Source organism: Diabrotica undecimpunctata, chromosome 5 (genome assembly GCF_040954645.1).
Source record: "Diabrotica undecimpunctata isolate CICGRU chromosome 5, icDiaUnde3, whole genome shotgun sequence".
Lineage (NCBI taxonomy): Eukaryota > Metazoa > Arthropoda > Insecta > Coleoptera > Chrysomelidae > Diabrotica > Diabrotica undecimpunctata.
Window position 1 is genome coordinate 128,961,124 of NC_092807.1, and position 15,798 is coordinate 128,976,921.

At 32.9% G+C, this 15,798-nt stretch overlaps 1 protein-coding gene across 1 annotated transcript; it reads right to left on the reverse strand.

Moving 5' to 3' along the window:
• Nucleotides 1-1,091: 1,091 nt before the first annotated feature.
• On the reverse strand, nucleotides 1,092-1,595 carry LOC140442473 (uncharacterized). The gene has a single exon (XM_072533542.1). The coding sequence runs from the start codon at nucleotides 1,593-1,595 to the stop codon at nucleotides 1,092-1,094; it is 504 nt and encodes a 167-aa protein (XP_072389643.1).
• Nucleotides 1,596-15,798: the final 14,203 nt, after the last annotated feature.

The window sequence follows — 15,798 nt, forward strand, 5'->3', positions numbered from 1 at the left end:
CAGTAGTACAGTGGCCACCTTTAGAGTAAATTCAAGATAACTTTAATATAAATCATAATATATTAATGAGTATCAACTAAAAACGTCAAAGCACTTGGTAAATTAAAAATGTACTCTGTAATCCCCAAAAAATACAGCTCATGCAGGAGTAACTAATTTTGTTTTTTCAAAAAATGTGGACACTGTACCAAACTAGATGGTACAGTGGCCACAAACGTAAGGTACAGTGATCATTACTTGCCATTCTTAAATTTTTAATTATTATATTCATAAAAAAAGAAAAGTAATATTAATCTTTAACAAATATTATAAGATGATAAATCCGCTTTAAAAGTAAACAAATTTGCTGTTCGTTGTGTTGCTCCAGCACTTTTTGGTTGTGTTAAAATGAGTTCAACATCTTCTTTTGTAATTGTGGCAGAATTTATAACACCTTCCGTGACGCCTTAGAATATTTACATTGTATTCTTGACCAGAAGAAAAAACTTCTGTAACTTGTGCAACATACAATTTTGAAGGTTTCTTTGTTTGAAACCTCACGAGAACAAATGAATTCACTTCCATCATTCGTAAAGATATGTCTTCGTCAGAAATTTCAACTACTTCTGAAAATAGACTAACGTCGTCGGAATCCACAACATCAGACAATTCAATGTCACTGTTAGTGTCATCACTGGGTATGCTTTCATTTTTCTTTGCATTACTTCTATTCGACTTGTTTGAACTATCAATTTTTCTTTTAACAGTTGTCTTAGCTCTCTTTACTCTACTTTGCCTTGATATTCTTTCTGATATTTTCGCTTCTATTCTTTTATAAATTGGTTTGTCAGTTAAAATTTCAGTAGTCTTCTTTTTCCTTTGTTTTTTTAATTACAGTAAGGTAGCGTTAGGGTATGGTTGCAGTAATACAGGGGAAATAAATCGATTTTCGGGTGTGTGCTTAGAAGTTGCCATCGCTTGATAAGAAACAGTTTTCTTTGAAATGTTATTTCCAATGGATGTTTCTGGTATTTTATCTGGACAAGTTGAGGGAACTAAATGTCCATTTGTGGTATATCGCTAACATTTGAATTATTTGGTTGTTGTTCTTCTTAATATATGTTTGGCATGTCTGTTACGGTTGAAGCCATGAAATCATCGTCATTAAAAATGTTATCATTGAATAGAAACACCCCAGTAGCTTTAAAAGCTGATACCACATTTTTGGGACAGAAAGCAAGTGGATAAGCGTCGCTCAAAATCTCTGCTATGTCGTAAATTGTTATCCTCTTACCAGGATTTTTCAATAACCAATTTTGACAACCATGTGAGTAATATTTCTTCAGAGGACCAAATACAGCTTTATCTAGTGGCTGAAGGCGATGACTAGTATGTGGCGGCAAAGTTAACAAGTTTATATTATTCTCTTTTGCAAATTTAATAGATGCTAAAGAAATATGGCTCTCATGGTTGTCCATGATTAGTAAATTGGGAGATTCCTTTGTAGGATTAGTATGTTTGACAAAATTTATCATCCACTGTTCAAATAATTCTACTGTCATCCATCCAGATGGTGCAGCACACCCCTGAGAGCCTGAAGGTGCGTTTTTAACCATATCTTTAAAAAATTTCCTAGTGAACACTAAAAACGGCGGAATCGAATTACCTATAGTGTTTATTGCATTGCACAAGGTTATTAAAGTGCCTCTTTAATTTGAAACTATATGGCCTACTTGTTTCTGTCCCTTTTTGGCTATTACTTTTCCTGTATCTTGCACAGTTGTTAGTGCCGTTTCGTCAACATTGTATACCTGACTAGGTGTTAATGCATATTTTCCATAAATCTTCTTAAGATTACTAAAAAAATTTGAAACGACTGGTCGATTAAACCCTATTGCCCTACCTAGTGAAGTTGCTTCTGCTAATCGTAATGATAATTTTGAAATTCATTTCATAAAACTTGTAAACCAAAACTTGCCTGCCATCTTGTTTTCTTCCCATGAAGTTGGTATTTTTTTCCTGTTAGTAATTGCCAAATCATAAGCTAGTTGTCTTGCACCTTTCGGATTGAGACCATGATAAAGCTTGGTCATCGTCTGTAAATAATTACTCAGTTCTTTTTCCTCTTTTAAAGAAAAAATTTTATTAATACCATAATTTGGCGTCAATCTTGGAGCTCCCTCAAGAACATCTGAAATCCAATCTATATTATTTTTATTTTCATTGCACTTTTTAAAATATCTCGGTGGAATGTCGTAATATTGTTCTGAAGCTACTTTCTTGTGGCATGTTAAATTAATTACTATTTAAATGGGAATAATCCACAATTAAAGGTTAAAGTATGTTTATTGATGTTTCAATTTTTGCTTCGAAGTGGAAATTGAAACGTCAATTAACCTACTTTAACCTTTAATTGTTGCTTACTCCCATTCAGATAGTAATTAGTGGAATGTCGTATTTTAAAGCAGCAGCCTTTTGTGATAATCCACCTTCCCAAACATCATAAATCGCTTTTCTCATATTTTCATCTGTAGTTTATGGGATTTTATTATTCATACTGGGATTTTTTAGTATTTTCTGTGGCATATTACTATCTGAAATAAAATTATTTTTGACATTTTTTGCAGAAAGAACAATGACCACTGCTTTTTACAAACGTATGTAGGAACAGTGGCCACCACTTTTTTTTGTCAAAAGCAGTGGCTACTCTTCCTGCATAAGTGTGTGATCACTGTACCAAAAGCTCATTGTTTAGGAGGCATAAACTAAAATCTACTACTTTGAAGATAGGTCATAATTTGCATCACCTGCAAGTTTTAAATACTATGCTGTATTCCACAAAACATACAGAACATTTAATATGTATATTATTATTGATTGAAAAGATGTTTAAACTTACCTGCTACTTCTACACAACACACCTCTCAACAGGTTCGTATACAAAATGGTTCTGGAAACGATGGTGCAGGGGTGAAGCGTAGTAAGCGACTACTGTGACTAAAATTGTTAGCGTTTGTACTAGATGCCGCGTCTGTATCTATCAAACAACAACAAAATATTTAAAAGTGTCCACTGTACTTGACTAACCACTGTTCCAGCCTCTCCCTTATTCATATAGGCAAACAAAAAGTGAACGACATCGTGTATCGACCTGGAGGTCTAGGTTTTAGGTGTTGGGGGCCAATCGGTCACCATCAAATGGCCTATTAAAAACAGTAGGAGCCAATGGGTAACAACATAACTACCTCCGAAGGTTGCGAGCCAATGTAGAATAATAAAACTGACAACTTTCTTTGTGAGCCAATTGTTAGTCGTCGTCGTCTAGCTCAGTATTTCAGATGTGAGAAGGTCTTATCTTAGAATTAAATCTGAAAAATGACTTTGCTGGGACAAATAAACTAAGATATTAACTAATCGTATTGATTGTACATAAAAAATATAAATAAATTTTATTATTAAATTAAAATCAAAGCCTACAGCTTGGCAAAAAGAAGATTTTTAAATGATACTTATGGCTTGTGATAGTGTCTTCAAGTAGTTAGACAATTGCAGAATATAGTTGCTAGTTCCACTTGTTGATATTGATATTAAACTCCAGGGATATGTTGAATTCCCATAGCAGCAGTCACTTACCATGGTATTATATTTTCAATGGTCGACCATGTGGTTTGGGAAGTTTTCACCAAAAAAGTGAAAAAAAATAAAACTAGGCCAAAAAAACTAAAATAATAAACCTTGTGTTACCAACTGCATATGTTTTAAAATATTTTCTTGTCATATGAAAATTGAAAATAATTATAATTAAATATAATATAATTAAAATTATATATCAAATAGCAAACTAGCAAGGATAAAATGAAAATGTTATTATTAAACAAATTAGTTAAATTATATTAAAGATACTAAATGCATATGGTTTGAAAGGAAGCACATGGGTTGGTGGTTAGATATGTATAAAAAAGAAGTTAAAACATAAAAAACCAGATTGAAAATGTTCAAAAAATCAACTAGAAAAGTAAGTACCCACCCCGGAGAAAGATTTAATATGTAAATGAATTTTCAATCGAAGATCCAGCTTAAATAAGCAAAAGACAATATAAAAAAATATAATTCACCTCTACAGAATTGAAGAGACATGCCAGAGCAGAGTTGCCAACTGACAGATATACTTTGTCGACTGAAATAATGCATAGAAATTTACAAATGTTCTATCTTATAGATGACAGACTATTTAGTAAATATAAATTTGATCCAAGGGTTGAGCGCCAACTATTTTTAGAATAAAAATAGTAAAATTAAAGAGACAAATTAATAAACGAATAAAATAAAAAACAATTGAAATAAAATAATTATTAAAAAAAAATTACAAACATGTGACGTTTTTTTATGACGCTACAATGTCTAATGGAACATACAGTAAGAATGCATGATAATAATATTCTGAAAAACACTTAAAGACAAAAAAATACTAAAATATTGTTGTAATGGAAATTCCAATGCAAAAGTTAGGGCATGAACTTGTGATATGTTTCAATTTTGGCAAAAAAATGAAAAAAAGTACGGATTGATTCAGTTTCACAGTTAAAATCAACACCTAGATACTAATATATTTTGAAATTGTCACCAAGGTGCTTATATACTTGTCAATTTCTTAAAGACGGAACTGACAATATTGTCAGAAATTATATTTTAAGTTAGTAACAAAATTTTTCAAAAGGCTATCATCTCAATCAGATTTTTATTTGAATAAAATCTGCAACCTCTAAATTTTATATGAGAAAAAAGAGCAAAGAAACGAAACAGTAGAAAAATTATAGAAAGATATAGAAAACTAACAAAATGTAGTTACTAACAAAAGTTAAAAGACAAAGTCGAATACGTGTAAGAATTATACGCGACGTTTAAAGTTTGATAATGGCAGAAGACGAATGATAAAACATATAGATCAATCATTCTACTAAGTAGTTAATCGAGACCTTCTACATAAATAAGAAAAAGGTAAAATTAAGAGATCAATGTAAAGAAAAATCAGAAATATGGGAAAATATGATTACGTTAAGGAAGAAGGTAGAGGAACGCAACCAGTGTTAGTCCACAAGTCTTCCGCAGATACAGTCCTGTACTCGCAACAGACTCGTTCGGTCCACTGGTATCATAAGCCCCGTGTAGGATGGTATCTCTACCACCCCACTCCAGAATGGTGCCGCGTAAAGGCACCTTACTGACTACACAACACCATGTAGGGCCCTCATCCTTTCGTATTTGAGTCCATCAATGTTGAGCATCACACTGCCAAGTATCTAACGCATTTCTTTAATGTCAGCCGTATCCCTGTACATTAGAGTTCCATCTCTTGTCTTTTTCGTTTACCCTTCAGAATGATGGCTTCGATCTTCTCTGCCGCGAGTTCCAGTCCGTAATCTGTCATCCAGTCCTTCGATGTTGCTTTTTTGCCTTACCCGAAATCGGAGATCCGGCTCGTCGGCAAAGGCAAAAGTTATACCTTCTCCATATTCGCAGTCCGTGACTCCGTCATATGCCACATTAAAGAGACTTCAGCCGTTACGTCAACGAGCGTGCCCTTCTCAACCATGATCCTCCCGAAAAGATATTCTGCCATTACATTTATCGGATAGCTAGGACACTCCCTCTTCTTCAATGACCGCATCACCTCTTTCCACTGCAGAGTGTTTAATGTCTTTCTAACATCACTTAGCTGACCACCGCTGTTCATCCCCAATGTTGTGCAATGCTTGGAATACACTCAATATAGCGTCAATTGTGTCCTTCCACTTGAAAAATCCGAACTGTCTCGGGGATAGGCCTTCTGATTTCTCAATCGTCGTCGTTTTGTCCTCGCAATATCCGCTCGCACAACTTTTCGATGCATGGGAGGAAGCATATGGGGCAATACTGCACCCCAGTTTTGGGAAGCAGCACCAACCTTGATGTTCTCCAAGCCTCAGAAAATGTCTGTCCTTTAAGCAATGCATTCATGTGCTCTAAAAGCCAACTATGCTCTGAGCGTCACAAACCCTTTACCGATGCGAGCGGTATTTGGTGTATTATTAAGGACCTATGCGTGCATCCACAGCAACGTAACATAACCTAACCTAACCTAACTTAACCTAAGCTATATTTACAGTCAAACGTAAAAGGCTAAAATTAAAACAACAATGTACTCTTTACCATAAATGTAGATTCTATTGGGAAGCGTACTATATGTATATAGAACCCTAGGATTGTATATATATATATATATATATATATATATATATATATATATATATATATATATATATATATATATATATATATATATATATTGTATAAGCTAATCACTGAGAGCGGATCAACTGAGAACATGACATAGGTGTAAAAATGTCTACGATATCCCATAGCACTGGAAAACTCTGCTGCGAAAATATAACGTTAGGAAACTCAAAAAGTATTTCGTCCAAACCCGTGGGAATCAAATGGACGCGAGATAAACAGAGATAGCCCAGAAAAGGTGTCAAAAATGGGACTCTTTTGAGTCTACAAATAGAAATGTAGAGACAACGAGCAGAGAGGCGACTGTGGTCACGGAGGAGGGTCTCTGTTTCAATAGGTTTCAATGACCCCAATCAGGCAAACATTTAACATTGTAAAGCAGTTTTAAGTAAGAGCCTTAGATATGTCAGGAATAAATATTAGGCTCATCGAGTGTTGACAAAAAACTTATATATAGCAAGTCTACCGAAATACCGAGGACTTGTATAATGTTCATTGGAAATTTACAATAAGCCATTTTACTGCATTGCGACCAACATATAACAGATGGTTTCTAGAAAAAAACAAAAGCAGCGGATTATTAATTATCGAATTAGAAGAACCTTATGGCTAATTATCTTGCGTAAGGTGTTTGAAACAATGTCCATCTATTTCACAATACGAAAAAAGAGAAATCCTTTTGTACTGTTGATTACTAACGTCCAAAATGGATATAGCACTCCAGGAAGAAGAAAGGAAGGGAACCAAAAACCTATTGCGCAAAAAAACCTATAAACCTTTTCCAAAGACAAGTTATACAAATTATACAAAAGCCAAACAAAAAAGATCAATTGAAGAAAAGAGAGTTTTTTAGCTAAATATATTTTCTTATTATTCTTCCTCTTAGGAAGAGGTCCCAGGGCCTGCGCAGCGCAAGCGGTAGGATGCTTGACTCGCAAGCCGGTGGTCCGGGGTTGCAAGCGTAGCACTGGCCATGTTACCTTCCTTGTATACCGTAGGCCCTAGATATAGCAGACTACCCTGCTATACTCCCAAAGCCGCGACAGCGGTAAAAAAACGGGAGACTATTTTTATATTATCTTCCTCTTATTTATTATATTTAATTTTAATTACAAATACGTTTCTTTTCCATATTGGAGATAATTTTTGAAATACAGTATTTTTATTAAAATTGTAGCTTATTGCCATTAAATATGGTAGGTAATATTAAAAATGCCCCAAAAAAATAGTTTCAGAAACATATTCATTGATTTCCTAACTCAGCAGACATATTTACTCTGAGTCAAAAAGCCATCCAGGTATGTCGGGCAGAAAAATTTAAGTACTATATAATAAGTTGTTCTCCAGATTGTTTACCGAATATTTTCATTTTCAGTGAGAAGAATCCTCCTTCGTTTGCTCCTTTGATAAGGATTAACTGAAAGTAAAGTGCTTCAAAGACGCTATTAGATATCCTTTAAATATCACCTTGTACAATATCCGCAAATCGTGACAAAATATACTTAAGACTATATCCCGCAAAATGGGTATTATTACTTTAACAAAGACGATTCGGAATGTACTTGGGATATTTAGAGCCGGAGATAGGTTTGTACTGTATTATAACAATTTTCACGAAACTTTTGTGAGGAAAACACTAAAAACTGAAAAAAGATGAATGAAAATATAGTGTAGAAGAGCCGAAGTAGTTCCAGAATAGTGTACATGAAGTGAACAGTGTAGATACACGCACACATCTTATATAGTGTCAAATAGTGTCACAAGAATCATATCTAAATATGAATTAAATATATGTAAGCAGATTGTCCAGAATATTTATATCAATGTACAATTTACTATTTTTACGAAATTTTGAACAAAAAGGGGAATAACGCAGCAATGATAAAATTATAAAATTTAAATTTTTATATCTAAAATTTTCTAGTCTAACTTACATTTATATATTTTCTCAAAGTTATCTTTATATTCTCCAAAACCAAAAATAAATCTTCTTTTTAAACTTAATTAATACATAATCTTTTTACAGTACATATACTCAAAATTTTACATGAAAGATCGGTAAAATTGAGCACATCTGTATAGATTCGATCAAAGCATTGGACACTTTCATAGATTGAACCAAAATATTTAACCAGCCCTATGTAATGAAGAAGCAAGTCGTACTCCAATAAACGAAAACACCAGAATTAAAGACAGAAATTAAATACTACAACTCGTACAACAAGATAATATACCAGAAGCCCTTCCGGAAGAAGTAGAATCGACAGTTAGAAAAATGAAAAGCGGTAAAGTAGGCATAGCAGTGGAACTGTTTAAATACGCTGGCAAAAAAACCTGGACAATTTTAGCACGCATATTTACGAACGACCTAAGATCAAGGTACATACCAGACTAGTGGAATACAGCAAACATAATTCTCGTTCATAAGAAAGGTAGCAAAGAGGATATCAAAAACTACAGACCTGTAAGTCTACTACCAATCATTTACAATATAATCCCAAACATCATCAACAGATTAACAAATGCATTAGATGCTGCACAGCCAAGAGAGCAAGCTGGCTTCAGAAGTAGATTCAGTACCCTGAATCATATCTATATGCTTCGCGAATGCGAACAGCGCATATTCATGGATGATACAGAAAAAAAGGTCTTATAGTAACAACCCCTAAAAGGCTTTTATTAGAACAAAAATTGGGCGGCCAGTTTCGCTGTTTATCTTCAGTCCATCAAGAAACTAACAGAGAAAAAGGTCGCTCTATCTTTGTTTTAATAAAAACCTATTACGAAATATGCGTATAAGACCTTTTTTTCTAACTGCATGGTTTACTTTGCAGATAACGCGATAATTTTAGCCGAAACCAAGGTCGACGTACAGAAACATCTGCATACATTTCAGAATCAGATAAGTAACGAACTTGGGATAGACAAAAATGCATGGTCATAGCTTGGGTCAGTATAATGCAAACTCGTGATCAACAACAAAACTGTAGAATAGAGTTCACATATCTAGATATCTCCAATGGTTAAAATTCTGCATAGGATTTAAAAATTCTTATCAGGATGCCTAAGAAACATAATTTGGAATAATACATATATGAAAGCAGGCAGAAAAGTTCAAATTTACAAGACTTCTATTAGACAACTACTCTCGTCATTATGGTTCTTATTATGCTACAGCAAGATTTTTTTACACATAATTCTAGAGAACATAAAGCTCCTTTTTACTTCCTGAAATTACAGAGGAACAACCAGGCTGTTCCTCCGGACGTGGCACTAGGAAAAAAATTTTAAACATATGACGATTATAGAAAAGTCTAGAGAATTCAACATCGCAACATATATGTGCTTCATAGAATGTAAAAAAGTGCTGACCTAGTCAACTGGAGTAAAATATGGCAAGTTTTGTCTGAAATGGGAGTCCCGCATCATCTGATACTAATAACTAGAAGCCTATACAAACAATATGCTATAGTATATATAATAGTAAATGGGGAACTAACTGAAAGTTTCAATGTCACTAAGAGTAAAAAACAAGGCTGCAACTAAGCCCAATTTTCTTCACTTATATGGAGAATGGATAATGTAGAAAGCTACTAAAGCCTGGAACGATGGCGTCATTATTGTCGGAAAAAAGGTCAGAAACCTGAGATATGCAGATGATACGACCATTCTTGCTATTCTCTATTTGCCAGTATTAGTGCTTCACTGACAGAACGTGCTAGAATGGCAGAGGATAGAGAAAAATGGAGGAATATTAAAGAAGTCAGCTAATAGTTTCATCATATCACGATTCTTGCATCAGGTTAATGACTAAGAAGAAAAAGTATTGGACCTATAATGATATATAGTACAGAAACGAGAGAACCGTAGTAATTTAAAGAATTGAAAACTGTAATGTAACTGTAAAAGAACCTTAAATGTCTAAATAACTCAAAGAAATTAAAGCTTTCCATAATGCTGAGATATAAAAACATCTCCAATAACTTAGAAGATACTAAACAGGGCTAAAGTTATCGGTTTTTATGGAAGTGAAATTTGGACAATGAATAAAACCACAGAGAAAAAGTAATACTAGGAAAGGAGAGTCCTAATAGAGATGTACAGAGAAATTCAAGAAATTAGGGCGCAAAGGTTAACCTAGTTGGGTTGATGGGTTGATATTTATAGAATGCCAGAAACGTAACTAGCGAAAAAGTGGCTATAGGGAGGATACTGATAATTGGTATATAAAATTAGTAATGGGTAGCAGAGGGCAGATGTCATTACTTTTATAATTGGGTCATATACAAAACACGAAAATAAAAAGAAGACACAACATCATACAAAAAATGTCTTAATTAAACATGTTGATAGATTTCCACAATAGTTTGAATTCTACTTAATTCTTTTAGGTAATGTTTACCCAAAACGGTATATAGTGATAACATAGTTTCGTACTTTATTGTCCAATCTTCTTGTCAGTTTTGTTAGTTTAGTTTAACCATATTACTTTGAGAAGATATATAGTACAAGGATGTTTTTGGTGTAAGTTTCTTGTGTTTAAAGACCATTTTAAATAGTCTTTGCATATATAATTATTAATACGAGTGTAAACATTGCATTGCATAAACCGATAAAGTAAATGTTATTCTTAATTTATGTGTACAAAGTGGCACAACTTTATGATTTCGTAGATTTCTGTTAATATGTTAAATATTATAAATTTATTATTTAGATTAAAATTTTACAAAGGTTAAGGGCATATTATAACAAATATTTTCTATTTTACAGATTTATCTTAATACTGGTTCCATAAAAAGATCTTAAGGAAGAAATAACTGCAGATCACATCATTCTGGAAGCCTTATTATGCCATCTCTTGCCATGGCAATCTGTAAAAATATATCCTTAACATATTATAAAGATTTCGTTCAAATATTAAAATATAAGGTTTTTCATATTTACAGGTTTTTCCAAACCGTGATCGCGCCACGCTCTATAACCATTGCTGTAATGTACATGCGGTATTCGAAAAAGTATTTAAATTTTTGAAAGGAATATTAATCTATTGACATATTTGGGACGTGGGAAATTATTTTGGACTCTCTGCAGAATATTTAAAGCGACCAAAAAATAACAATCTGATAGTTTCTGTTCTGAAATTTTTGTATTAAAAATTAAGTGAATGAAACAACGTTTTCTATTTCGTTGGTATGTACAATGTACACTTTTTAAAAAACATAGTTTTGAATTAGTATTCTGTGATTTTATTAAACTTTGCTCGGAAATTGGTAGACATGAGAATAGTTCTATATCGGTATTTCTAGGAAGAGTGAAGATAATATTCTATAATAACAGTATTCAATTATTTAGAAGCTTTCTCATTATTTAAAACTATTGATAATATTATTGGTAATGAAAACTAAAATAATATAGAACTTCCAAAGATTTTTTTATTGTGTTTTGTAAGAAATCGAATATTGCCTTATTATCATTTTTATTTTAGTTCGCTTTTATTTAACGATTCTTCACTGTTATTAACAACATAATAGACAACACTTATTCTCGTTTAGTATTATTTTATTAGATAGTTCTTTAGGATGTATTAAAGCCAAGAAAAATAAGATAAGATAATTAATCAGATCAAAGAAGAAAATCAAAGACTAACAAAAGAATGTACAAAAATATTCACAGACTAATAAGAACCAAATTACGAAAAGCCAAAGAAAATTATTTAAAAACACAGTGTGAAGAGATAGAGTTGTTGGAACAAAAACACGATACATTTAATATGCACAAAAAGGTAAAACAAGCAGCTGGTCTTCAAAAATACAACACAGCTAGAAAACTGCAAGATCAACAGAGGAACATCATCACAGATAAAAATCCATCACATCATCATCACAAAGATCACTTTTCCATAAGAACAGTGCCGGGTTCCTTTGTTGTTATTTACCACATATTATGTATATTTTAATTTGTCTCTATTTATACTCAGTTTTTTATATTATATTGCTCTTTTAGTCCTAGAATATTGATATATGTTGATATTCGTATCTCTACTATCGTAACTAACATCCGCGGATATATTAGTAAGAGCTCATCATTTCCGGATCTGGAGCATAACAGAGCATTAATACAAAAATTTCACAAACGTTGTCACAACGCAGTCGCTTTAGAAAAAATGCTTCTTTGGAATTGAACATGCTTTTTTTACTTGGAAAAGGTAATGTTGATAATTATGTAAAATATATATTTAAAAAAAATAGAATTGTATATGAAACCTTTAATGTAACATATAGATATAATTATTCTTAATGGTCTAAGAGCTAGCGGTCAATCCGAATAAGGAGCTTTTACAAAGCTAAAAATATATTAATTCCTGATTTACTCATAATTCATACAACGATAGAAAAGTGACTACTTCTATTGCGTAACAATTTTTAACAATATTAATAATAAAATTATATAAGACATATATATATCGCAGCGAATAAAATAAGCAGAAGTATAGTTATTTGATACAAACTATTTAAGACAGGCATCTTCCAATATTTTGCCAATTTATATACGCTTTAAACCTTTGAACTAATTTTTGTTGCAAGTTTCACATAGTGGATAATATAGTTGATGGTTTTTCTAGCATGTTTCTAACTTTTCAGTCTTCGTTATATTGTATTCTCCCTAAGTGCCTTTTTTAGTTTCAGTTTGGCGTGATTATTTTAAAGACGTTGTATAATTTGTATATATTGATTTGATTTTGTGTTTTTAATGGAATGAGAACTAAAATGACTATCTACAAAGTAATTGTAGAGCCCATTCTTACATATGGAGCAGAATGTTGGCAAATGACAGTAAAAGGAAAGAAAAAAGTTGACACGGTTGAAATGGACTACCTAAGAAGAGCTTGCCGTATATCAAGAGTAGAACGTATACCTAATTCTGAAATTAGAAGAAAAACAGATAGAGTGCATATAACTTCTGAAAGAATAGAAACTAGACAGTTAATATGGTATGGACACGTACAGAGGATGGACGACAACAGATGGCCAAAAAGAGCTATGGAATACAATCCAAGTAATAGAAGGAAACGAGGAAGACCAGCCAAGTCTTGGATACAAGGTGTTATGGAAACCATGAAAGATAGAGCCATTGATGAAGACACCTGGAGAGATAGAAAAAGATGGCGATCGAAATGCGGAAAGCGGCAGAAGCTGTAGGATCCCCGCTTATATATATATATATATATATATATATATATATATATTTTTAATGGAAACAAATAAATTAAAATACGTTGCTACTATGCTGAGGACGCCATACTTATATCGAAGGATGAAGATAACCTACAACGATTACTAAACAGGTTCCAAAACATTGCAGAAAAATTTAATATTGTTATATCTATCGAGAAGACACAATCACTCATGATTAACAAAGAACCTATCAGAGAACTAGCCGAAACAACCAAAATATTGAACAATTTATGAACTTCAAATATCTAGGAGTCAACGTTACCAGTAGCGTTAAAGCACATACTTATAGAGCAGCAATAATATCTGGATACCTACATGACGTTAGCTGAAGAAACAAGCACTTGAGCACCGGAACTAAAGTGAGAATATTTAAGATCTGCGTAAGATCAGCAATAGCCTGTTCGATCGAGACCAGAGTCTACTACCAACAAGCTCCTGAAGGAATTGAGGACAACTGAAATGAGGACGCTCAGATCCATTGCAAGTTACACTTTTAGAGATCAAAAAAGAAAAGAGTTTATAAGAAAATAATGCAGCTATCTATGCTCTTGGGACACAATGGTAAAATCCCATTGAATATCAGCCTTTTTACTGTACGCGGTGCTCTACAGGAATCGACCAATCGTGGAAATAAATATGAATACTTACTATGCAAGGCAAGCACGGTGTACAAATGCCAAAAACCCGACCACTGTGAACCAACCCAACTTAAAGTGCGTCAAAAAGTGCGTACAATGCTCGGTCACTCTCTACCGAAGAAAGATACAAAGAAATGAAGGAAGAACTTTCAAAAGTGGGACAGGGAGATGGACATGGGAAAGCCCTGATGGAAACACAAGGAACGAAATCGACTATTTCTTATCAAACAAAAAAGAATTTAAAGACATGAATATGTTAAACCAGTTTAGTATAAGCAGTGATCATAGGTTATTCGCGCGAAAATCACGATATCGACCAAAAATCACGTAATAGTGAAAAATGCAAAAAATATATTCATAATTCATTGAAAGACTCAACAACAACAGATCAATGTACTGAACAAACAAATAGTCAACACAATGCAACCGGCTCAAACTAAATATTGTCCAACAAACAAAAAGAATGAAAAATTAAGTCAAACTACGAAAACTTTTATAGAACTAAGGCAACAAATGAAAGGAGATACTAGAAGAGCCTGCAAAAGGAAAAATAGAAATTAACAAACTAAGAAACAGAAATATTAACAATAGTCGGAGAGTTCTACATAGAGGTATATATATCAAGAGAAAAAGATAACAATACGCAACCTCCAATTACAGTAAAAACTACTAAACCAAGGATGAGACTTAATGCCTGATATAACAAAATCAGAAATCAAAGAGGCCCTGAAGAAAATAAAAAATAATCGAACCCTAGGCGAAGATGGAATAATGTCAGAAGCACTAAAAATTAGAGAAGTTATATCAGTTAAAAAAAATTAATTACTGTTTAATATCTGCATTCACAACGCCAATATTCCAACAGACTGGAACAACATTACTGTTATTCTATTACATAAAGCATGAGACAAGGCAAATTTATAGAATTACAGACTTATTATTACCTCCTCATCCATACATATAAATTGTTTACGTGAATATTAGATCATATACAAAGCATAAAAGCCCTAATAGAGAATGTAGTGAAATACAATAAACTTCTAGTGCTAATATTTATCGATTTTCACAAAGCCTTTGATACACTTAAGCTAAGCAAAATACTTTGGACCCTTCAAGAATGCGGGCTAGATTAGAGGTATACAAAATTATTATGAAATATATACCTACAGGAACTGTCAAATTACATTCTAATAGGAATCCCATTAAAATAGAACGGAAGGTTATACAAATATCACCTAAACTTGTTAATACGGTGGTGGTGCACATTCTGGTGGTTGACACAAGGAAAAAAATAGATGGAGAATATCTAAATAACTTACGTTTCACCGATGATATAGTCATAATAGCTGAGGATGTAGGGATGGCAAGAGAGATGCTACAGAAGCTCGTTTTGGCTACAGAAAATGTAGGATCAAATATAAACATCTCGAAAACAAAAATAATGACAAATTTGGTACCTAACTAGAACGTCAGTATTGGTAGGCAAGAAATAGAACTCGTAGATAAATATAAATATTTAAGACATGGAATTATGAGACATGCACTGAAGAGTTAAACCTGTCTTGGGTAGGCAGCTTATGGAAAACTGAGAGAAACTTTTAAAAGTGAACTAACCATATGCCTGAAGAGAAAAGCATTTAAGCAATGTGCATTGCATTTCTTATTAGTTTACG